At 38.9% G+C, this 26,312-nt stretch overlaps 1 protein-coding gene across 1 annotated transcript in view; it reads right to left on the bottom strand.

Moving 5' to 3' along the window:
- The window catches only part of PTPRT (protein tyrosine phosphatase receptor type T), a gene marked incomplete in the record, with an annotated part of 259,610 nt that extends 235,625 nt beyond the window's left edge, over nucleotides 1-23,985 (bottom strand). Inside the window, 1 exon segment of the mRNA XM_072403721.1 lies at nucleotides 23,736-23,985. Within this exon segment, the coding sequence (XP_072259822.1) occupies nucleotides 23,736-23,811 (76 nt within the window).
- Between the last annotated feature and the right edge of the window lie 2,327 nt (nucleotides 23,986-26,312).

The following is a 26,312-nucleotide window of genomic DNA, read 5'->3' as shown; positions in this document are numbered from 1 at the left end:
CGTATGTTAGCACTTCATATGAATAGACAGGGCACACACAATCACCAAATATCATTATTTTGAGAAAGAAGTACCCTTTGCTTGCCAAAATAAAAAGTGGCCAGTATTACGAGGTGCAACTTTTTATTTTGGTGCTTCAGGTTTGAAAGTGAGAAAACCACACTCATAGTCCTCCTTCCATACTCCTAAGTATTTTCAGATACAGTTATCCTTTAAACACATCCTCCGTTTTCCAACCCCAGAACTCCCCTCTTCCAAAGTCTTCTACCAATCAGATTCAACATGTATAGCAAGCTTTACAATTACCTGCCCTTACTCCTTCCAGGTCTTATCCATCTGGGAGACAAAAGATTTACCTTTCAGAAGTCTCTAATCTTGAAAGGCAAGTCTAGGGCTTGTTGGGGGAATGGGGGCTCAGTTATATCTTGGTCATGCTTGTTATGTTTACTGTTTTCAGAACTCTCTCAAAGTTCAGAAACAATTTTAGGAATCCTTTTCTACATTAGTCATTAAGCTATTGTGGATACTTAGATGACATTATCGTGATGCAGTCTCATTTATTCCTTTGTTATATTTGGTCCTACTTTTGATGTATGACTAACCTCTACATTAGATGACTCCAGCTATGGTTTACTTTACATTTTCCCTGTTATACTTTATTTCATGCTCTGTTGGGGTAATTTGCCTAATCACAGTTGCAGGTGACTCATGCTGTCACTCTTCCAAATGTAATAAGATTATCTTATTCTACTTGCAGTGTCCAGGATGTGTGCATGATTTACATTTGAAATGCGTTACGCTACAGCATCTCTAACTGTAGCTCTAAAGTTTTCTGTAACAAATACAGGGGCTGTCGCCTATACCATAGAGACATTAACTTTTATTAAAGCCATACCATCAGACTCAAGGTGGACCTAGTAAAAGATTTTTTGTTGTGTGTTAAGCGCAGGCAAGCCCAGTAATGTTTAACACCTCCGGTGTTTATTAGCTCTTGCTGAACTTTTAGTACTCCCCCGAACAATGGGCCTGATGTATTAAAACTCTATAAAACGGATAGATTGTCATAGGTGAGCCTGGGTGATCCAACAATTCTGGAATGGATCTGTTCCAGCATTAATTTTTTTTGCCAACTAATAGCACAAGAAATCAATTCCAAGTTTGCTGGATCACCTAGTTTCTCCAATGATAGTCTATTCTCTCAAGTCTTGGAGAGATTTTTATAAACCAGGCCTAATGCCTTTACAGAAGTGGGGTGATCTGTTTTAGAATTTGTGAAGACATCCAAATCCTGCACACATTTTATCATTTATATGGTTGTGTTCAGTCTAAGTCCAAGAACTGAATTCTAGCCCTAAATAATGCCTGATCAAAGATGATCCAGGTTTGATGGATCACCCAGGTTCATTATCTTTCATCAGGCATTATTTGGGGCTAGAATCCACTTCTTGGACACAGTTATGTAAATGATAAAATGTGTGCAGGTTTTGGATGTGTTCACAAATTCTAAAACAGATCACCCCACTTATGTAACGTCATTAGGCCCAATTTATTAAATCTCTCCAAGCCTGGAGACGATAGACTATTATTGGAGAACCCAGGCGATCCAGTAAACCTGTAATTGATTTCCTATGGTATTTGTTGGCATTTGGATGAATGCTGTTCTGTAGTCATCAATGCATCATTAAATGTATTGATTTTAAAGCATATTTTTTTTTTTTACAAGCAATGTAAGTCCTACTGATGTAGTCCTGTAAAACAGAAATGATAGTAGGAGAAGAAGAAACACAAGGAACTGCTCAGTGCATGTGCTGACAAAGAAGTTCTGATTAGGACAGAGGTAGTTGTGGAAAAATGTTTCTTCAGATGGTACCATAAATAGTTATACTTGGCATTATTTCAGCATAGGCAAACTTATCATCTCATAAGTAGCTATGATTGAATCAGAAAAATTGGCAATTCATCAATTTCTAATTTGCGTAAATATTTCCCTATATATCAACAGCATCAGACCTGCAGAGAGTGAAACATTTTATGCAATAGTTATTTATGAATTGTCTGGTTCTCTGCAATCTCCATACATAAATTCAGAAGGATAAAGAAAACTGCAAATTTGCCGATTTTCCAATTTGCCTGTTTTTCAAACCGATTTGCTCATCACTATTTATGAGGTAAATTCAGGTTTTGTTAAGTCATGAAATATGTGGCTTAATGTGCCCACAATATATAGGCCTATGATACAAAAGGGGCTCCTGACATAATGCATGTGTGGCAGCTTTAATTAGCATGTTAAACGCGGCATCAATAGCTGCTTCCAACACACTTCAATGCTCTTATCAGCTGTCCTCTACAAGATAACTGGCTGTAAAGTGTGTGATTGTGCTACAGATGGGCATAACTACACATAATGCTGGCCGCACATATTAAAATATTTATTGAATTTACTAAATCACTCTCCAGACCTACCTGAGTGGGTATGAATTGAATAATTGTTTTGAAAAGGCCCTCTGGCCCTTTGGGATATCTGGTATGGAAATTTTCCATAAAGAATATATCATTATAGCCCTCTACTTTGTGTTAAGCCCAAGCAGAGGAAAGGAACAGGTTCAATGTATTGCCAGTTCCACCAGCTGTACATGCTTTCTTCCCTTTTCCTCCCCTACTACACCATTTGGTTCCTGGAAGCCAAGGGAAGAAGCCCTCTGTAAACTTCAAATTTTGACCCTCAACTCACTTCCATGTGACATTGCTGGTTGTCTAGATAGGCAACGGCAAACCATCAGGGATGTCACATGGTAGTATAAGGAGTGAGTTACATGTTCCCTACTCTTGGAAATATTGGGTATCTCTAAACTTACCCGGTAGTTGAACAGAGAATCAGGAGAGTGACATAGCTCAGGGCCACCTTTAAAGTCAAACTGTTGCCTTTGCTGGATGGGCAAACAAAGAACCTATGGAGCATGTAAGCTTGGAGTCAACTAGTTGACTTTTGGTGAAACCATTAGTTAGTGACCATTAATGAGGAGAAAGACCAGTAAGTATCGGTACCTACAATAGGTGGGATATTAGAAAACCTTTAGCTTACAAATGTGCCATATGTCAAGTTCTGTGGGAAATTTATTAACAATGTAATACCCATATATGTATGCTGGTGGAAAAAGTAAAATCCAAAGGTTTGGTATGTGAGCTTAGCTTTCTTTATGCTTCGTAAGAGGCCAAGATGTGGCAAAATGGGGGAATAACTGGGCCTCCAGGGACAGACATTAGGTTATTAGCTTTTGGCAGGGGAACAGAACAAGAGGGCAATGGAATGGTGAATATATGTTTCTGAGTGGGGGGACTTTAAAGTCTTTAAAGAGGACATGCACGGGCATAATAGGGAACAAGAAAAGGAAGACATGCCAAAACTTCCCCAGGTCCTGGATTATCCAGCAAAGCAATTTTTTAATTGGACAAGGCCTTTATCTTTAACTGTAAAATAAATCCTATCCTCCACATACAAGTTGGCCAGGGGGGTCTGTCTGGCACATCTGTTTTAATATACACATCAGATCTGTTCCTTCTTTCTCTGCCAGTATGTCTGGGTAGATCCTATCCTTGGATCATTCCACATTTATTTGCAACTTGGAGTGACGCCTGTGATCTTCCTCTAACAGTCTTGGGTAACATTCCCTAAGAGATGCTTTTTTCTCATGCTGCACTTGTCTCTTGCCCTACGTTAGCTTTTATTTTGTGCTGTTTGAGCGATCTCTTTTATCTTTTCATGTCTGCAGATGAAAACCAACTTTCATGATTTTCTGTTCCCCAGTCAATGAGTTACACACGTAGTTACACAGTTATTGAGGTTGTAAAGAGATCGGTTTATCATGATCAGCCTGCCACCGGTTTCCTGTCTGCTGCTGTCATTTTGCCATGTGTTTCTATGTCTACTTGAAACAGTTACCAGGAACATCGACAGAAGTAAAAGAATCTAGAATTATGACATGTACAACTGCCTGGATGACTACACCTGCCATTGTGATATATTGTTGGAAACGCATATCAGTGCAACAAGTAAAGTAGTAATCAACCTGAGATTGACATTACAGTTTCTATTAGATGCTGAGGAGCTAAGCCACATGACAGTTATCTATATCATTCTATTTTATGGTTAACATATTGGTTTTCTCAGATTTGCACACTTGCTGTTGACATTATGAGTTTCGACTTACCATGCTGGACTTATAATATATTATGGAGCAACATACAGAAAAAGGAAGAACTAGAAAACACATAAGTGGATAGGAAGTTGAAACTTATGGCAGAAAAATAGAAGAACAAGTCCGGGACATGAACAAATCTGACCCAGCAGATTCCCTAGTGGGCATTTGCTGGGTCAGATTTAACCATGAACCCCACAAACAGGCCATATTCACTCTATGTTATACGACCTGACTGCATAAACTAAAAAAGACTTCAAATCTCTAGCAAAAAAGCTCTTACACCATTGCAAAACAGGTAGTCTCCAGGTTAAGGACATCGGACGTACAGACGACTCCTAGATACGAACGGGGCTTCCCTGTTCCTTCTGTTCAGGACGGAGCCTTGACAGGGGCGAGAGGGGCGGAAGACGTATTTTGCTAAACACAGCAGAGGTTGTGGGTGATCTTAAGGACTGAGCTCTTTCTGCTGCCTCTTGTATTTCTTTAATGGCCAAGACAATCTCTGCAGTTGTTTCTTTTTTGAATATCAAAGCACAGCTGGCTCCAGAAGTATTTTTATTGCTTTGTTTGTGATTAACTCACAATGAGGATTTTATACAGTAACTGACACCATGCTGCCTAATATTTTTTGAGACAAACATCTGTCCTAATTGCATTTAATAAAATAATGTACGTGTTCCGACTTACATACAAATTTAACTTAACTTACAAACAAATTTAACAAACCTACAGTCCCTATCTTGTATGTAACTCGGGAACTATCTGTACATAAATTGGAGCTGGTATAGCTGCTAAAAGATTTGCACCAATGTCTAGTTAGTCCTGAGATTTACAAAGCTGTACCACACAGTACAACCAGCTTGGTAACATGACTTCTCGGCTGCAGTCAATCAATAATTGGACTGGAGAGTAAAAAAGCCCCAACAGATTGATGAGAAATTTATATCTAGGCTGTCTTAGGCTATTTTCTCTTAAAATCATATGGTGAAAACATTTGCTGAACCCTTCACTAAGCTATTTTCTATCATCTTTTTATTTTTCATTTAAAAATTTCCATTTAGGATTGATCAAAACAACATCAGAACAATCACCAAAACCTTCACCAAGCTATCTTTTATTAGGTTCAAATGTAAAGAATGTTTTCCAAAGCATTCATTAGGCTACTTTCTCTTGGGATCAAATTCTAAACAGGCATTAAAAATAGAAAAGTGAGAAGTAGGCAGAAGTAGGATGCTTTTTCTTTTGTATGGTAAACTTTTTCCCAAATTTTGCAAACGTTTCTATACTGGTAAAAAATAAAATTTTTGTGAAGACAATTTTGCAAAAAACATCTAATCCTCCCTACTAATAAAATCTTCTCATTGCTCTCTCCTCCATTTAGAATGTTTTATTTACAACTTATTGGAAAACAAGACACCTGATTGCCCTCAAATACCAGTTCCCCAGCGGATATGCTTGAAGTTACAAACTGTTAGTTTAATTTGGGTTTATGTACTTGTTGAATTAAAATATACATGTGTTTAATAAATACATAACAGCAACCGTAGGTGTTGTTCTTTCATGTCTGCCTGAAGCTAGCTTTTTACGTTATGTTTGGAATGGACCTTTAAAGTATGAACTCCAGTTTGGAACACACCGAATGTGTTCCAGAATAACATGCCATGGGCTTTTTTAACCAATTGCCTTGGGGTAAAGATAAATTCTTGTTCACAATAATCCCACAGATTACTCATGTTTCAAGTACAGTATAGAAGAACTAAAGGGAGAATCTGATCACTTGTTGATCAAGCCATGCTCCAGGCAGAGCTTATCAGCCATTGATAGCTAACATGATCAGAACAATGCATTGGGTTTACAATGCTCAGTTTATGGAAGAGTACATCAAGCTGATGGCACAGAAGGGAGGGCAGTAAATGGTAAGTACATCTTAACAATGATCTTTGCTTTTTTTTTTTTTATTAAATCTATTGATCAGCCTAAACCAGTGTTTCTCAATCTTTTTAACATGGGGGAAGCCCTTGAAATAATGTTCAGGTCTTCAGGGAACCCCTACTATAATTATTATATCCACAGTTTACAGTACATTAGTGTTGTGGTCAGTAGGGGGAATGTCTCTTTTTTTGCTAGACAGTAGAAGGCTTCCAACTTTACAGATAGCCAAAATGGTAGCTGATATTTGTTAAATTGACCCGAAAGTCAGTAATTGTTCATTCCTCAAGAAACCCTTGGCAACCTCTGGAGGAACCACATTGTTCCACAGAACCCTGCTTGAGAAACTATCTGTTTAATATTGTGTAGGTCTCCATTTTTCCACCAAGAACGTTCTGACCATTGAGGCATGGATGCCACAAGACCTCTGAAGGTGTAATGTGGTATCTGGAACCAAAAACTCAGCAGCAAGTCCCACTCCCTCTACCAGTCTGTCTTTTCCTATAGTTCAACCTGTTGCCAATTTTTTCAGTTTTTTCCATTGCGCCAGGATCCATATCTGATGCTCATACACTTATTGAAGGCACTTCTGGTGGTAACCAGGATTCATCATTGGCACTCTGAGTCTGTGTCTAGCTAGCCCCATAAGTAGCAAACTGTAATGCACAATATGTTCTGACACCTTTTCCTAATGGACAGTATTATTTTGTTCACCAGTTTGTGATACTATAGATCTCCATTGGGATTGGAGCAGGTAGAATACCCTACCCATGCAAATCAATGAGTCTTGGGCAGCAATGACCCTGTTGCCTGTTCAGTAGTTGCCCGTTCTTGTATCACTTTTGGTACCAACAACACCTGACAAGATTGGCTGTTTGAGATAAGCTCTGACCCATTATTAATGTTGCACAGAACCTTTTGTGATTGTTTCCAGTGACAATCCTCTGACATCCATTGGATGTCTGTATGGCGCTCTTGAATACAATTTAAACTCCCTGAAATCCTGTCTTGCACATTATTTGTATTGTTTCACAAACCTGTTATTGCAACAAGTCATTTGAACAAAGTCACAGACTCCTCTAAGCTGCGGTGTCACACAAATTTTCAGCACCACTTTTGAGCGCCAGCTTGGGGTCTATAATGAGCTTGCAGAGGCCGGATATCAGCCGGCTTCACCGTTCTCTGCTCTGGCAGGTACCTTGCAGGGGAGTTTGGGGAAGACAGCGGGAGACAGACCTTGCCCAGGGCATCAGCAGTGTAGAGAGGCTGATTATACCTTTGTTCTATGGGTGAGAGGAAAAGCAGGCAGAGGCTGGTGTAGTCATAGCTGAACCTTATAAATCAATACATGTATATTTCATGGTGTTTTAGCATGGTGCAGAAACAACGGCCTGGACACAGTGTGTTGTTTGTAAAAGTAATGGCGCTGCAATGCGAAATGAAAACATCCGCCGCTGTTGCTATGTAGCTTTATGACACAGTGATTACTTGCAGGCTGTTTTATTTTCATATAGGGAAAAAGCTACTCTTTAATAAGAAACATGCCAATGAAAAGCAGCAACTAATATCACTATGCATAAGGCCGACCTGGCATCACATATCCAGCGTACCCCTAATGAAACAAGAATTTAGTACCTCTTACAGAGATCACAAGACTTTCCCTAATCTGATTTTCTTTCCAGAAGGTCCATGGCATTTTTGTTCAGGCATTAACCAAGGTCCACATTTATTGAGATGCCAACACAGAGATAACACAATCAAGTAAACTTTTGTTGCCAGTGCAGCTCTTATATCAGCTCCAGGTTCTCACTTGCTAAAAAAACCTATAGTTTTATAGTCTGATAACTGGGGGATACTGAGAAATTGTTTCCTTCTGCATGCAACAGACTGATAAAATCATCTGGGCCTGGCCAAGATCTCCAAAACTAAGGTCACGGATGACATTAAATGAATGATATAGTTTTTTTTTAGGTATTCTTAGGCTGTATACTATGAGACTTCAACAATTATGAAGCCTAAAGGGTCCACTTTAACACTTTTTGCCAAATTTTAAATATTTTTTATGTTATTTACAGGTTTATCCAAAATATCATTGTTATTCCTAAATGCAATAGATTTGTGCTATGCCCATGCAAAACAAAACAACAGGCTCATATTAAGACCGGCCCTGCAGTGTCTTAAACTTTCCTTTCCTTTTGCAACCTCGCCTCTTCATTCATTTCTAGGAAAGTTGTCTCCAAGTCAATCTCATATTATGTACAGGACTAAGGACTCTCTTTTAAGTCTTATGTGGTGTTGCTGGTGCCTAAACAGCCAATCATCATTCATTGTTGGTGTCACAACAGGATTATCCAGATGCATCAGTTGTACTCTTGTTCACTTCAAGTACAACAACTAATATTTACAAATCCCAAAATATTTTGCTGGTGTAAGTCAAGTAGAAAATAGAAAGTTAAAGCAGTTAAAGAGAACCTGTACTTATGACGTATAAGGACTACTATTGGTGACATCTCTTTCTAATAAAAATTCTATCTGTATGATGAATAGGTAGTCTGATTTTCCTAAATTACATACTTGTTTGGTCAGTGTGTCAAACATACTACAGCTAAAGAAAGTCGGACAACTAGCATTTTCAGAAGGAGATTAGTATTGGAAGATTCCATATTTTTCTTACTACGGTTCAATTTTAAGACCTTTCTGTTAAATGAGACCCTTCAAGATAAATCATTACGTCAGCAGACAGAAATTAGACTTTAACAGATACAACATCTTCCTATTCTACTACCCATTCTAAGATCCAACATTTAAAGAAGTGGTAGTCCAAAAATAATTACCGCATAATCTATTGCTTGGGGATCTCCAAGTCCAAGGTGTCTGATCATGTGACAAAATGCCAGGAGCTAGGCACTCAACTCGGTCAATTATCTCATGTTTGTTGAGTGCTTTAGTTTGTCCATATGCAGAAAAAGATCAATGCTCAATGCAAACAACTTTTCAGAAGAATCAATATCCACTAAATAGCCAAAACAGTTACAACTGCTCGGCCAATATTGAGTGGGTCACTTTTGTGCCACCAAAAAAAGAAGTGACCCTTGGGGCATGAACTCCACAAGATTTCTAAAGGTTTCCTGGGGTATCTGACTCAAATCATTTAAAGTATGTATAAAGGCTTTTTTGTAGTTTTGGATAAAGTGAGGGAGGGTAAGATCATCCTGGGTCCCCACTAGGGAAATTCACCCCTTTTTTTGTCTTGAAGACCATTTCATTTATTTAGTCATTTGTTTTTTTTTGTAATTTTTCTAAAGGACCAGGGAAAATGGACCCAGTACTCCCTGTGCACATCGATAAGCCTTGGGTGTCCATGACACTGACACCTGTCAACCAGTTGCCCTTCCTTTAGCCAATGGTAGGTACTAACCACTGCAGACCAGAAACACCCCACACGACCTGTCATTTAGGAAATCCTACAACCTAGTCGTCTGACCACTATAGTTCATTTTTTGTCAAAATTAGTCAGATCCTTACATTTCACCATTTTTCCTTCTTCCATCACATTGCCTATAAGAACTGACTGTTAACTACATCCATTATATCCCTTGCCTGGACAGGCACCATTGTATTATAATAATTGGTGATATCCTTTTCACATGTCAGTGGTTTTAGGAATTTAATTGATCATAGCACCATCTCGCTAGTTAAGACGCAGAAACGATCACAATAAAATATGTTGGGAAATAAGAGTGATCCTTGTAGGAAAGCACTTTATTACATTATCAAATGCACAGATGTTAATTGCTGGCTAAATGGACAGACTTTTCTATGTTCTACTTTAACAAGCCTCATAAGAGCTGGTAAAGAGCCACAGAATTTCCTCATTGCCCGCAGATAGCGGTCACAGGCTGCACCCTCCATGTGACGTACTAAACGTTTGTTAGATTTACAAAGCGAGAGCGGGGCACATTATACAAGATCTTTAATTGAAAGATTTTATCAACTTAGAAAGGTTTAAAAATGCAGACATCCCAGAAAGGCTGTGTGCAGACAGTGCCCTCTAATGGTGAGAACGTGCATTGCATAGACCAAGCCGCCGGTACTACAATGCTGAGCTCTGCACCAATGTGCAAACAAACTCCTCAATGCTTGCTGAGGTTTTGTGTAAGATGCTCTATGTATTAATAGACCACAAATTCTGACAAGTACCAATCCAACAATTTGAGAATATACTAATCTAGGGTTCCTGATGCTATGGTACGACTATAAAAACAGAGCCAATTAAAAAAGAGATTTAAAACTTACCTGTACAACAGGTGGTGGATATAATATTTGTTCGCTTGAAAATCTGCATGCATGGCGGCTATTCAGCACCTCCAGATATGATGGATACCTATCCCCCTGTTGGGTACTGTGGTTCCTCCCACCAGTTGCTGCATCACTTTTGCCCTGAAGAAGAAGTGGCTGATGGCCAAAGTGCCCACAGGGGCTCCAGGTACCCGACACACCTGAATTGAATAATAGCGATGCCTATAGCTTTACAAGAGAGCAAATATTGGACAGCCTTCCGGATAGGTAAATGTTAATTTTGTTTTTCCACGCTAGATATGATTAAAGTTTTTTATCATTAGGAAAGGGTCTTGAAAGTGGACGAGCAACCCGTTTTAAACATTTGACAGGATTCTGAAATGTTTACAGGGCTGCCATTACTATATACAATACTATGTGTCTTGGACTGGCCATTGACCAGAAACAAGCATTCACCTAAAGAAGGGGCAACTAAACAGAAGTTGACTATAAAAGCAGTTTACTGGTCATGCTTTACGCCAAAACTTACAAAAATTGTTCATAATTGTTTAAATCCTTATTCCCTTTGCCAATAAAATGACAGCATTGTCATAGTTGTCTACTGGTCAGACCCCTAATGTAGTATCCGACCCACCTATATCAGCTAACAACACCTTGAATGTTCGGAATCTTTATCTGTTTTCTTTTGTTCCCAAACAATATTGACGTCTTATACTCATATATTCTTTGAACAGAGTACTTATAGTTAAAGTTAAAGTTCTGACAAAAAGTAATGACCACAAGATGCCTGCTATTATGCATAGAACTATCCTATGTTTGTTTAGATCCAAGGGGGAATTAAAAACATGCTTTTATTTACCTTATTACCCCATTTCATCAGCTCCCCTTATGTATGTTTGGCCCCTCGTAGCCTTTCCTCCAAGGCGGTCCGTGGAGTAGTTGTGCACTCTGATGTCATCCCTTAAAATTAAGAATCAGAACCCACAACTACTCCACATAGGTCTTGCATTTTGGGAATATCAGAGCATCAGATGAAGAAGAAGCAAGCTGTCCACTAAGGGAGTGAGGGATATTAAAAGTAAAAGCTCTTCTTATGTCCCAACAGAACTAAAGGGGTATTTAACCCTTCCATGCAGATGGACCCTCATTGCAAGTCTATCTTTAAACGCAAACCCTTATAGGAAAACCATGGGTACACTTATTAAAGTAATCTCAATCTTTTTAATAACTATGAAAACTTTAAATAAGTTCATTTTTTTCTGTGGCATTTCTAACTAATCAAACTATACTAGTTGGGACCCTGGTCTATTCTCGGTCATATTGCTCCATGTTAAGATTTTTCCAATTTGTGAATGGACAAAAAAAAAGTTGATGCGCTACAGCAGATTCTGATTATTTCAGATGATGAGAAAAACAGCCAGATATTTAAACAAAGTCAGCAAATCCTTATCTGCACATTTGTTTCTCATTAATGTCCAAAGTAATAAAGATATTAACATGACATGACAGCAAAAGCACCCAGCATTTGCAGCAATGGCAGCCTCTTAGTTTTCCTTTAAGATGAAAGAAAGAATAAAATTAGGAGCCCGGCCATGTTCGACTAGTTCAGGTCCATGAGTGCTCAGTTTGAGGCCATGCACTTTCAGCGATGTTCGCTTCCCTACAAAACACAATGGAGGCAATGCAGCGACAATGTTCCCTGAACTCTGCAGGGATTCCGTCTGTCAATGTACACAAGTGCTTGGAGTCAGCACACAACACAAGTCAATTGTCCTATTGACCTGAGTTTGGCGTTGACTTGCTGACGCTTGGGTACTCCTTGCTGGGTCCAATGTACCATTAAAGCACCAACAGCTCAGCGCCGGTCACATCAAAGATCGTCACTTACGCTAAGGCAGTGCAATGCATAATGACAATCTTTACAGTCAAAGAACTCACAGCAACCAATCAGAATGATTTATGACTGAGAGGTAAATTGAAAAAGAATTAGATTGTGGAATCGTGTTTCTGCTTAGTTAAAAGGAATGTAAAACCTAACTGAATGGCATTTAGGGGTTTATTTATTGATGTTGTCACCCAAAATTCACTCTTGGATTGACTTGTATTTAAGATTTAAACATTTTTGCCTAGGATTCAATTAGAAAAATGTGTGGATCTTGGGTGACACATTGATAACTATACCTCTTTTTCTAAAGCAGAATGGTTCTGAGTTATAGCAAAATTGGCTGTTGACTTACAACAGTGAATGATCATCTTGCACTTGTGATTATAGGGAAAAATTCACTTTGCAAAGAATACCCAATCATGCGCAGGGAAATCTTAGAAAGACAGGATTTTTTTTCTTTCACATGATTGGATGGCTAAAGTCAGCAAAGTTTTATCTCGTTTACTAAGAAGATAATTTACTTGTGAATATCCTATATTCTTTTAGTAAACTCACCCAAATGTACCAAACTATTGTACGCCATTTCTTAGGATAGATTTGCAGATGGGGACACCAATGTATCCTGCCTGTCCAATAAATGTAATCATGTATAGCCTCCATCAGAAGCCTGGGTAACAGGGTGACTGCTCAGGTGAAGATTCAGGAATCTGGGGCAAAGCATTTATTATTATTATATAAAACAGGATTTGTATAGGGCTGTATATTAAATAGGGGTTGCAAATGACAGATGAATACAGAAACAGGAGGAGAGGACCCTGCCCCGAAGAGCTTACAATCTAGTCAGTGGGGAAATTAACACACAATAAGAGAGGAGATATGTAGTGGTGGGAAGTAGTGACGGTTTCAAAGGACAAAAGAAGACGGGTAGGCAAGTTTGAAAAAATCTATTTGAGCACATACGTAATAAAAATGTCTGGGTCCCATACAAGGTAAGTTTCTTGCCCCCCTCCTCCATGTCTAAAAGTTTCAGCATTGCAAAAGTCAAGCTCCTTTGACTGGGGAGAAATACCCCTTGTCTCCCGGATGGCAGCCCTGTATAATAATGATTGCCCATGACCATGAGACCACAGATAGGCCCAAGACTTTATCTACGCTCAGCTGGCCTGTCTGTATAGAATACAAAGCCTGCCCAAGCTGCCAGCCACACCTTATGGAATCAGCCGGGCCCAACAGTTGTCTGCCTACTCTCTTAAGTTATATATGATATAAGGGAAAATGGGAGAAAAGCTGACTTCCATAGCACAGTGTGTGCTCATAAAAAGAGATTTTTTTATGAAGTAAAATGGAGCATACATTCAGTACATTATCATTACATTTTTTACTTCCAACTCTATTTCCCTCAGAATTTAATAACGTTCCTTCATTTCATGCGTCTTCAGGCGGCAGACAACAAATACATATATATTTAATACAGCTTTGCTATTCTACGCGCTCTACGAAGCAGCCTAAGCGCTGAGCACTCTGCTTTTGGATTAACCCTGAGCAAGCTGCCTGGCACTGCCATAACTGATGCCATAAACCCTTTGGGTGCTGGGCTCCATTGAGGGCTCTGGTGGCATCCAAATGGTTAAGGTGTTTGCAAGTCAGACAAGGACCCTGCGGGCTGTGTTTGGCTTCCCAGCCCAGTGATTCACAGTGTTTAGATCTTCCCTATCCTTCAATCACTGTCTTCGCTCTCCCGCTCTCCTCCATATCAAAGTGCTAGTAGAAATTGATCAAATATTGCTGGCTCTGTCAGAGCGTATTTACATTACACCAGTAAGGAGGGCTTTGAGCAGGTTTTCTCATATGCATGGTTAACCCTATGCTGAAGTTTTTAATACTTGGATATTATTATTATTATTATTATTATTATTATTATTAATAATAAAAAAAGAGGATTTATATAGCGCCAACATATTACGCAGCGCTGTACATTAAATAGGTATGCTTCCTAATTTTTGTAGCCCATAGCTGGCAATAGAAGAGAAGAATAGGGCATCATTGTGTGGTTGGTGGTCCTGATGTAATAAAGTACATACAGCCCTTAGACCAGTCCTTATATTCCCAGTGGGGCAAAGGGTAATTAATTTAATATCCAATTAGAGTGACACATAATGCCATACATTAGAGAATAATGTGATTTCTTTAATTCATTCTCTATACACTGGCCATCATGCCGATCTCCAATAATAAAGTCCCTGACCTGGAACAAGAACATAGCTCCCAATTTTCTGAGATGACAACTAGGGACACCTTGTTCTATAACTTATGTAGGAAGGAAACACAACCCTGCCACATGTCTAATTATGCAAATTATAAAGAATTATTTTATAAAAAATGATTGGCTAACACATTTATTTTAGCTGTTTAGAATAGTCTCTTTAGAATAAAGTCTCTTTATTTAGCAGCGAATCTGACATTCACTAAATCAATGAAACATATTGATCTAGAATATTCTCCACCAGGGAATGTTTCAGTGAATGTCATAATCCTTTATAAATAAACCTCAATGTAGATTTTGGATACAAGGTTTAGAATAGAATAACACTTTTTTGTAATTATATAATGATATAATTTATAATAAAAAATGTAGAGATAGGTCTATGAAACAGACAGAAAAGAAGAATAACTAAGGAGCAGAGATGCTTCCAAAAAAGGTGCAGTAGCTCCAAAGGAGGGACAGCTGGGAGCTATATAGTAGTAGTAGTATATTAGTAGTATAAAGTTCAGGAGTTCTCATGTATCCCACTGTATATTTTCTCTTGCACAAATTTTAAAGCCAGATACAGAAAGAAAACTCATTTTTAGTAGGTGATCATACCCTTGGAAAAGGAAAAATGGCTTCTGGGTATTACCATGTTTTTACATTATTACACAGTATTTATATAGCACCAACGTATTACACAGCACTGTACAAAGTACATAGTCATGTCACTAGCTGTCCCTCAAAGGGGATCAAAATCTAATGTCCCTACCATAGTCATAGATCTTTAATACAGTCTAAGGTCAATTTTAGGGGAAGCCAATTAACCCATGTAACCCCTGGGGAAAGCCTAAAACCTCTGGGATCCAGCGCTTCAAAGGCCAGAGGGCTAACCGCTGTGCTGCCCACATGGGATTAATGTTAAGAACAGCCCCTCCATTGAACATTTAAAGCCATACCATTGTCATTATCAAAACCTGAACCACGATCTGTACATAGCACTATTGCAACCTAATAGGTCTTCTTAGGCAAAAGGATGATTCCCAACGCTGGAAAGGTGGAAAATAGATCAAGATTCTAACTCCTAACTAATTTTCGACTAGTTTGGCTTTCCAACTTTCCATACTTGCCTTCTATCTAGCACTGCCCCACCAGCTCCCCATTCTGAAGCCAGTCCTCTTCTAGATCAGGGGTGTCAAACTCAAATACACAGGGGGCCAAAATTAAAAACTTGGACAACCTTAAAATTTATTGAAAAATGACATTTTTCATTTTCATTAGATATAAACCCCTTTCATATGGAAACAAAGAGGTTTTGCTTCACATTCAATCTGGAACAAGCTTACAATAGAGAAAGAGGCATAAAAAATGTAACTTTATTTAAGAAAAAAATCCTATGCCTCTTTCTCTATTTGTAGCCTTCCAAGTTAAATTTCAATAGAAACCTTTTTGCACAGGCTAGCAATAATAATAATAAATATTCTTCTATGAAAATTCAAGTCCATGCCTTGGAGTAGCAAGGAAAAGTACAGCTGAAGGGGAATGCTGGAAATGCCAGACGCGGCCAATGCGGTGCTAAATCTTATAAGTGGACCGCCGCTAAAACTCCCTCTTCATTGAAATAGCACCGCTACTAAATTTGCCCGGCATCACTTGGGTCTATAAAACAGTCCAATGTGGGGCCACGCATAGGCAGAGAGCCTGCTGGTCTATAGACGTGAGTGATGCCGGGAATTGTAGTAGTGGCGCTATTTCAATGAAGCGGCGGGCCAGCTGCAGTTCATATTTAGGATTCCTTTGGGGGCCAAAATAAAGGACGATGGCGGCCAGATTGGCCCCCGGACCTGAGTTTGACACCCCTGTCCTAGATTAGGAGATCCAACATCATTCAACTTGAAATCCAAGGCTGTCATGGACAATTTCTTTGGTGGCCCTTGTTCAGATCAGCTGGGACTCAATACTACAGAGAATGGCGTTAATGTCACATGACTTCTCAAAATCTTATTTAGAATTAATTTTATAAAAAAAAGGACAAGGGTATTTTTTTAACAGCATTTTGTTTTAACTATGGAAATCACAGTCAAACGTGCAGAAATGTCCGTACATATACAAACACTACAATCAGCATGGTAGAATAAACCCAGGACATAGCAGTGTAAGGCAGAAATGCTTGCCCCAAGCCCTGAACTAGAAAGAAAACTATTTATTTTATTAGGAGTCATTCGGCAAGGCACTACAAAGAGTAATGGCGATGTGCTAAGTGCAGTCACCCACATCACCTAATCAGGTAAATGGCATTGTGCACGCATCACATGATCCTACAGCCGTCTGTCCTAAATAAGATATCTGCATGTTGTTAAACAGAGCAAAAAAAGATTCTAACAATAAAGAGTTTATTCTATTATGAAATGGCCTTAAAAACTTAAGACACAATAATAGATGCGTGTGACATCAATTATAGATATTTTCAGCTTTCTGCAAAATCCAACCGCCAACTCATAAAACCTATCAACCCCTTCAATTCATATACCAGTCCAAACATTGCAAATACCAAGAAATGATATATGTTGTAATGGATATAGGAATCAATCATTCTTTTATCAAAAATGTGTTTTTTCCTGGTTATCCTCCAGTAATACAGGATCTAGTTTATCAAATTGTCATAAATAGGAATTGTCAGTATTGCCCCAAAGCAACCAATCAGATTTAAACATTCTATTCTCCACCTGTCATCCTCCTCCTAAGGTTTGGATGTGAGGAGTTATTATAAGATAAGGATCTCTCTATACTGTCTGCAAGTATAAATGTACTTTTATGCCTCTGATATTTTGTAGGGGAATGATTATATTTATAAATATGAAATAAGATGATGTATAGGTCATTATTAAAGGAACTGATTGACAATGTTTTACAACCCTTTTTAATATTCACCTTTGGACGTCACTATATGCATTCCCTATTGTCTGTCTGCAAGGCCTATGCACAGCAGGCAGACTTTGTTCCATGTCATCTCTTATTACACAATTAGCTTGGCCTATATACAACACTTCCCGTTAATTAGTGCTAATGCAGTTACATATTGTTTGCAACCTGCTGAAAAATGGCAATTCATTGAAAAAGGATGCGGTGGTACAAAATGACAATAGCAAATCTGGTTTTATTCAGGGAATAAACAAGCAATGTTTCAGACTCCGAGCACCAAAAAAAAAAATAACTAAATGCTGCACATATGGTAGTGTAAACACACCACAAAACAGCAATCGTGTTCTAACGTTTTAATGGCACCAACTACCCACTGGGGGTAAGAAAAAATCATTCTTAGCTCTGTGATTGTTACATTCTTGAAGGCATATTGTGGTAAAAGAATGCTTCATATCTGATATCCAGCACATAGAATAATTTCTAAACCACTTGCAAACAGCTATTGTCCATCCAGTCCTGATATTTAGCACAGCAGCCTGGGGATCTGACTTTTCTGTGCTTCAGGTGAGAGGTACAGTTAGGTCCCAGCCCTGCCCCCTGGCTGTAATTGGATGGTGAAGGAGGAGGAGCAGAATGATGGGACCAGCTCTCTGTTATCTGCTACTATCAGCGAATGTCAATGCAGGGCATCTGAATGGCCCCAGGTACTGACACCAATGACTATTTGTAGGGGGGAATTCTTCCAAATGGGCAGCAGTGTAAGAAACATTCTTCTCTCTGACCACCATGCTAATATACTGTGAGCTGTGGATATAGCAATTATAGAAGGGGTTCCCCAAAGTAATGGAATCTATTTCAAGGGTTCCCCCATGTGAATAGGTTGAGAAAGAAGCAAGTATACAGCCAAAATAATTATTAACGTTTAAATAGTATGTCAACGTTCCAAGAAAATGAACTCGTTTTATAGCAATGTATGGCAATTCACCGTAGTGCTTTGCCTTCTACTTTTTTTTAGCACGTTCGCATGTATTGGAAGCCCATTAATTTTCAATTGGCTGCCTTCATACATCGCACGTTAACACAGGCCATTACGGACATTAGAGCCCCTCATAGAGCTAAATGGGCCCTCAACCATTCACTACTGCCTATAGATACACTTTAAAATCTGTCTTGTTCTTCTCCAAAAGTACTCACTTAGCCCAGTGGGAAATATTTGATTGCTGCTGCGGGGGAAGTATTGACACATCAGACGTTGTGCCCATGCAAGCATTCCGTAGATCGCTAATGAGAACTATAGACACATCATGAAACGTGGCTATTGCCAACTTGGCACTGGGTATTGGCCAAAAGCTTGTGCTGGCACAACACTTGTAATTCAATTCACCTAATGTACACAACATTTTTATTTATATATAAAAAGTTTTAATATTTTACTCCAGATTGGAGATTCTGTCCCCATTCATGCTTCTCTGGGGACAGAATGTCTTAATTACCTCTTGCATTTTGCTAGGGAATTGCTTATTCGCTGCCCAAACCAGAAATGTTACTCCTTTACCATTTTCTCCCTAGAAATTGAGTTCCAGCAGTGTTTTTAGGAATCTAGCGATAGCAGAAGTTATTTTTTACTGTCACTGGCAACAATTTGCCCTCTGACTGTTCCCATATAGTACCAAAATTGTCAAAGGCAAAGCTTTACGATAATGTTTCAGCCTAGCGAAATCCCATAAAATACTCGGTGGGGTTGAAGTCATTTCAGGCTTGACTCAGTGATCACATCAAACACCCAATCATGTAAAAAGAAATGGAAAAAAACCTGCACAATGGAGATTTTAAAAGCCAAATATTCAGTGGGCTATGTAAAAAATATAACTCTTCTTAGTAACACACGCCCTATATTTTTACAGCACCATCTATTTATCATTAATCCATTCAGAATACAACATTACTCACAAGTATTATTTTGCTAAAGGAACACACACAACATGATGGAAAAGGGCTGTGGGTAATGACACCTTAAAATGCTAAGTGTCTGGGGGCCACCAAACTGTACGAATCATTTGTTTTATGTTCTAAAGAACAGCATACATATCCATTGGAAGGTCAGTATAGAGACACAGGGATTGTATCGTAACTAATTTTATAGGAAGAGGGAAGGTTTTATTGGGGGTAAGAAAAAAAGATCACACAATCTACAGTGACATTAAAGACACAATGAGAATAAAACAAAAAAAACAACAAACAAACATACTTTTGTGTTCAATTAAAAGAAACACATATGAATAGATGTACTGTTTCACTCTGAATAACCTCATTCAATAGATAGATGGATAGATAGACAGACAGACAGACAGACATAGTGTATGAAGGAAAAAGAAAGAAAAGAAAAGAAAAGGAAGAAAGATTAGAAAAGAGATAGAGATAGACAGATAGATTTAGAGGAAAGAGAGAGAGAGAGAAAGAGAGAGAGAGAAAGAGAGAGAGAGAGAGAAAGAGAGAGAGAGAAAGAGAGAGAGAGAGAAAGAAAGAGAAAGAGAGAGAGAAAGAGAGAGAGAGAGAGAGAGAGAGAAAGAGAGAGAAAGAAAGAAAGAAAGAAAGAATAGAATAGAATAACAGAACAATATTCAAGTGCTATAAATAGATAATGAAAAATTAAAAATTTAGATAGGTTGATTGATATAGAGTAAAATGATAGATAGATAGATAGATAGATAGATAGATAGATAGATAGATAGATAGGATACTTTTACTTCCCATCATTATTAAGAAGCAATATTTATCACATACACACATACAGTGCTGCATTATCTGAACACTACTCATTGTTTAGTGCATTTAGATCCCCAGTAGAAGTATGCAATCCCCTCTGTCAATGGGTCAATAAGTGAATCCCCAGCAGGAGAATGTTTTGGAGAATTTAGAGATTCTTTGAGCTTAGTCTCCTTGCACAGACACAAGTGTCACCCTCCTGGCACACTCCTTTGGATTGCAGGGTATGCAGCCAGCACAAGTGTGTCTCACACTCCCATCCCCAGAAATAGCAGTGCCAGACACACAAACACACTCTCACATTTAAACACACAGAGCCAGCTGTGATCACAATACAGCTCAGAGCATCAGCTGAGTGTTAACAAGCTTTGAAGCTAAATTGGTCAGCAATCTCAGGCGCGGAGGGGGTCAGCCACAAAGCACGGTGTAAATCTATAGGGTTATTTTCTAGTCCTTGGGTGACCAATGTCTCTTATGTCTCCACACCCAAAAAAAATGAATAGGAAATTGTTTCATATTTAACTCCCATCTGCCCCAAGCTGACTATGTATGGAAATGGTATGTTGTGCATGCATCCCTTGGTGATTGTATGAATTATGAGCAATACTTTCACATGGATTGGCCCACAGATGTAGTAGAAAACACAACTGCAGCTACATTTAAACAAGCCTGTGACATGTTCTTACCATAGTAAGTAATGGTAAATAAAAAGAAAAATAATGAGATCTACCACTTTACTTTAGCTTTTAAATTCTATAATTCCTATATAGACCTCATACTTTGCAATCTGATTTTTCAATTTTACAAAAACTCCTATTTGAACAACATTTAATGTATGTACCTTCAGATGGTGACTCTGCATGGCTAATGGTAAATATAAGATGATTGTACAATCTGTTTGTAACATGGGTAGCCAACTTATTGTTTTGCCTATTGGATGAAAAGTCAGCTGATTCTCCATTAAAATAGCTGTTCTTTAATTGGGAAATAATAGTGCAATCTTCAGCTATAATGTACTTACAATAAAGGCTGTTTTTATACAAGAAGGTCTATATGAAGTTAAATGATGGGGTGCCAAGTCAAAGAGATTATAAACTTTAATAATCTAAAAAAATGCTCCAACAAAAGTGGACAGCCAACACATTTCTTATGTACAGATCTTTTGCACGGGAAAAATGTACATTGATAATTAATCCTGGCTTTCGGTATAATTTGGAAAAAAAGTTATAAAGTTTTGTTAGAAGGTCAGTCACTTTAGTTGTCTGGTTGTTACTCGACAAAAGTGATGCAGTATCTGGCATTATAATGCTTACAATAGAAACGTTTTTGAAGAAGGGTCTACTGTCTGTGACACTTTGGCACAAGGTGGTCCCATTGACTTATACTGTGCTCAGATGCCAATTATTCAGGAGCCACCCTCCACATAGGGCCCTATAAACCCTACAAGCAGAGTGTTATGCACATAGTAGGTTGGAAGGTTGATCAAATGTAAATTATAAAGGTCTGATTATTTTCTAACAATCTGCCAGATTTAAATTTGGTACAACTAAATCCTTTTATGTTAATCTCCTCCTCTCTCCTAGACAGAAGACCATGCTATATGTGCCTATACTGACCACATTATGAATATATCCACAAAGGTATCTCCCTGCAACTTACTGTAACTTACATATCAGTTATAAACCTTGCTGCAATCCAAGGCTGGAACTCTTACAGCAGCAACTACAAAGCTGATGGTAACAAGGTATAAATGCAATTTTTATCCACCGTAAAGGAAAAAAGGACAAATATAGATAAAATACAAGCAATATATAACTAGGCTATGCTTATTAAAACATTTTAATATAGATCAAGTAGAACACAGTGATTAGATAGTCATTTATTTACATTGTTTCTCCAGTAAAACATCATAAATATTGAAATCATTTTGTCACAAAGCTTTGTATCTTTTTTGTATTATTTACAGTTTCAAAGTCAGGTACTAATACACAAGCAGCACAATTCTATATACAGTTAAGAAGATTACCGGGAATAGGATCCCAACAGAACTGGCAATCTCACTTGGCATTCTATAGAAACCATTATCGTCTGACCCAGTCCCTGGACATTATATAGAAACCCAATCTTGTCTAGAATTACTCTGCTGATAGATAATCCATGGATTATTGGACATTTTATATTAACTCAGCAGCTCTGATCTTATACTAACAATCCAGCGCCACAGTTTCTCTGGACAGTATACTGAAGCCAGCTAGCCCAGTCTGATTCTCTCCTGAAATTCTATAGTATACCCAGAACATCACTGGATATTACACAGAAAATTGTCTATTTCCATCATGATCAGTAGTGTACTGAATAGTGTATGGAGACCCAGCATTGTCTGATCCAGTACTTATATACTTGGCTTCATATAAATACTCAGCTCTGCCCAGTCCTGATAATATGCAATACTACTTTACATTTATACAGAACCCACAACAGCTTGATGCTACCTTGATAACAGAAAGGCAGGTGTATCTCTGGGCATCATACTCTGCAAATTACAGGTTCTGTCCCAGTCATCTGCATCAGAACCCAAATAGTCTGATAAAAAATGACAGGTGCATCTTCAGGCATAAACCCAGCAATGTACAGCTCATGTTCTGGTTATCTATAATCAGAACCTAAAGGAGACTCATTCTACCTTTATAAAGACAGGTGTATTTTTTACACCCAGCAATGTATTTGTCCTGGTCATCTCCATTAGAACCCCAATTGTTTGATCCTACCTTGATATTAAAGGTAAACACAGGTGCATCTTTGCACATCCCAATGCACCTGCTCTGGTCATCTGCATCAGACACCAGTTTGTTTCTATTGTGATAATAAGGACAGGTGCATCTTTGAACATAACACTTGAATGAACCTGTCCTAGTCCTGAATATTAAAGACAAGTATGTCTTTGGCCATAAATCCAGTACATGTACATCCAGTACATCCATGTACATGTCCTGTCCTGGTCAGCTCCATCAGAACCCAAAACAGTTTGAGCCCATGGTAATCATAAAGAAAGGTGTGTATATGAGCATAAACCCAGCAATGTACCTGTCCTGGTCATCTCCATCAAAACCCAAACAGTTCCACCTTGATAATGAACATCCATGCACACACCTGTCCTGACTTATTGCTCCATAATCAGAAATCAAATAGTTTGATTCTAATCTAGTAACAAAAAGAAGTGCATATCTTTGAACATTATACAATATTATTATACAAAAATCCTGACCTGTTAATCCGCAATCATACTATCTTCCAAAACTGATCCCACCTGGCTACCAAACACTCCAGGTGCACCTGTATACCTGTCCTGTCACTAGGAACTCAAACCCCTGGGTATGGCCAACACTTGCCCTACCTGTAAAAGTATTCTTTATATAAGGTTGTATTACGTAAGCCATTGCTAAGCTTTAGCACAGAAGGAATGTGAAGAAGAAGAGTAAAGTTCCATTACCTGCAGATACCTCTCCTCCTGCGGTGCGCAATACCTGGAGGAGTAGCAGGAAGAGCTGACAGAGAGACCCATACATTGTAACCTGCGGAGAGAATCCAGCAAGTGCCAGCCAGGCAAGAGTGCCAAGGGGTTACCATCCTATAGGCATGCCTGCAAAGGTGAGGGCAACCACAGCCAGGCAGGGGAACAAGGCTGGCATAGGCTGCAGATGTAAGCTACACCGCCGCTCAGATGCCGAAGTGGCTTTAACTGATCGAGGAAGGATTGAGTGAGAATGAGAGAGAACAGTTTAAAGATTTCCCCGGAGCCCTAATGCCTGCCTTCCTCTCCTCCCCTCCCTGCCAGCACTGCCAGCTGCACTGCAACACAGCCTGCAAGGGTTAAGTCCTAGATCTGCAACACAGCATGTAAGGGTTAAATCCTAGATCTGCAACACAGCCTGCAAGGGTTAAATCCTAAATCTGCAACACAGCCTGCAGGGGTTAAATCCTAGATCTGCAACAAGCCTGCAAGGGTTAAATCCTAGATCTGCAACAAGCCTGCAAGGGTTAAATCCTAAATCTGCAACACAGCCAGCAAGGGTTAAATCCTAAATCTGCAACAAGCCTGCAAGAGTTAAATCCTAAATCTGCAACACAGCCTGCAGGGGTTAAAACCTAAATCTGCAACACAGCCTGCAAGGGTTAAATCCTAGATCTGCAACACAGCCTGCAGGGGTTAAATCCTAGATCTGCAAAACAACCTGCAAGGGTTAAATCCTAAATTTGCAACACAGCCTGCAAGGGTTAAAACCTAAATTTGCAACACAGCCTGCAAGGGTTAAACCTAAATTTGCAACACAGCCTGCAAGGGTTAAAACCTAAATTTGCAACACAGCCTGCAAGGGTTAAATCCTAAATCTGCAACACAGGGGGTGCTAAATGAAGCAACATGGGCAATGCAATACAGGGGGGCTCCCATGTAAAAGAGGAGATGGAATAAAACATTTAATATAGATAGCTGGGTATAATAGAGAGCTTGATGTGAATACTGCAATACAAAGTGATCATTAGGGATGGCTGCAACAAGTGGGGAGCGCAAAGTCTGGAGATTGGTATGCACAATTATACTTTTTGGGTATTTTAACCTCCTGGGCGGTTCATTTCTGTCCAGATTTATATATCTGAAAGCAGTACTATAGGGCTGATTTAATAAAGCTCCCCAAGGCTGGGAGGGGATACACTTTTATCAGTGAACCTGGGTGATGCAGCAAACCTGGAATGGATTTCCTCAAAGCCATATGCTATATGCTAGCAAATGTTTTGAATCCTGGACCAGATCTATTCCAGGTTTCCTGGATCACCCAGCTTCACTGATCAAAGTGTATTCTCTCCAGCCTATGAGAGCTTTAATACATCTGGCGTGCGTTGTCTTATATTTTATTGGACATGTCAATATGTCCAATATTTATTAATAAACCTAAATAAGATCTGTAAAAACAAGGGTGCCTAAATAAATCAGAAATACAGAAACCTGTAATATAACTGTAAAATATCATAATATCATATATATATATATATATATATATATATATATATATATATATTATAATGATTACTTTGTTTTGAATCCAATACAAAATAATTCAAAATTCCCGCACACACCGACACACGCACCGATATCGCGGGGGGACAGATCGGACAAGAGGATGCGGCCAGAGGATGGCAGGACAGTGGAGGACGGCGATGGGACCAGGTAAGTCTTTATTTTTTTAGCTAACCTGAGTGTGGCTCGGGGTTACCGATATCAGTTGCTTTTTGTTACCCTGAGCTACACTGGGTTACCACTCAGGAGGTTAAAGGAGAGGGAAAAATGTGCCAGGTGTTGTATTATTGGTATCTAAAATAATTGATCTGGATGTGAATGCAATGACTTGATTGGCTGGTAGAAAATACTAGAGATTGCACATGTTTAATAAAACATCTTCATTAAAGTGGATCTGAAATAAAAAAAAGTCACCAGGAGGTAGAGCTAAATGACAAAAGAGTGCAAAGTGTTAGGTTATGTATACAGGGCAGATGATTATTGTCTGAGATGAACGGTCCTGGCGATAATCTGACATGTGTACAGGACGGATTTATGAACAACCAATGGGGAATGACCTATGTACAAGTCAGTGGAGGAGAGCACAGTGGGGTGCTACTTACTCATTCTCTCCTTTCTATAGAAACAAACTTTACCTATCGTTTCCAGCAATCAAAATTGTACATATGTATGTAACCTTAGGCTAAGTACACATGTTGAATTTCTGTTGCTGGAATCAATCATATCCAGTGACAAACGAATGAACAAGCACTGTAAACACAGCACTTTTTGTTCTATGGAGAGGGGAGGGGGGAGGACAGGAAGCTCCCCACCATTCTCTCCTCTGTAAGAGTAAACGTTGGTCCTTTCTGATTGGCCGTTCATTGATCTGCCAGGACGGATTGATAAACAATGTCTGGGGACCAGTGTACACATGTCAGAATGGTTGTGCTCATCTTGGACGACATAGATTTCACATGTGTATGCAGCCCTAAAGGCCTTGGCTCCTGTTAT

The sequence above is a fragment of the Pyxicephalus adspersus genome, chromosome 3 (genome assembly GCF_032062135.1).
Source record: "Pyxicephalus adspersus chromosome 3, UCB_Pads_2.0, whole genome shotgun sequence".
NCBI classification, from domain to species: domain Eukaryota; kingdom Metazoa; phylum Chordata; class Amphibia; order Anura; family Pyxicephalidae; genus Pyxicephalus; species Pyxicephalus adspersus.
Note: the sequence above shows the minus strand (reverse complement) of the source record. Positions and strands in the feature narration are given on the sequence as shown.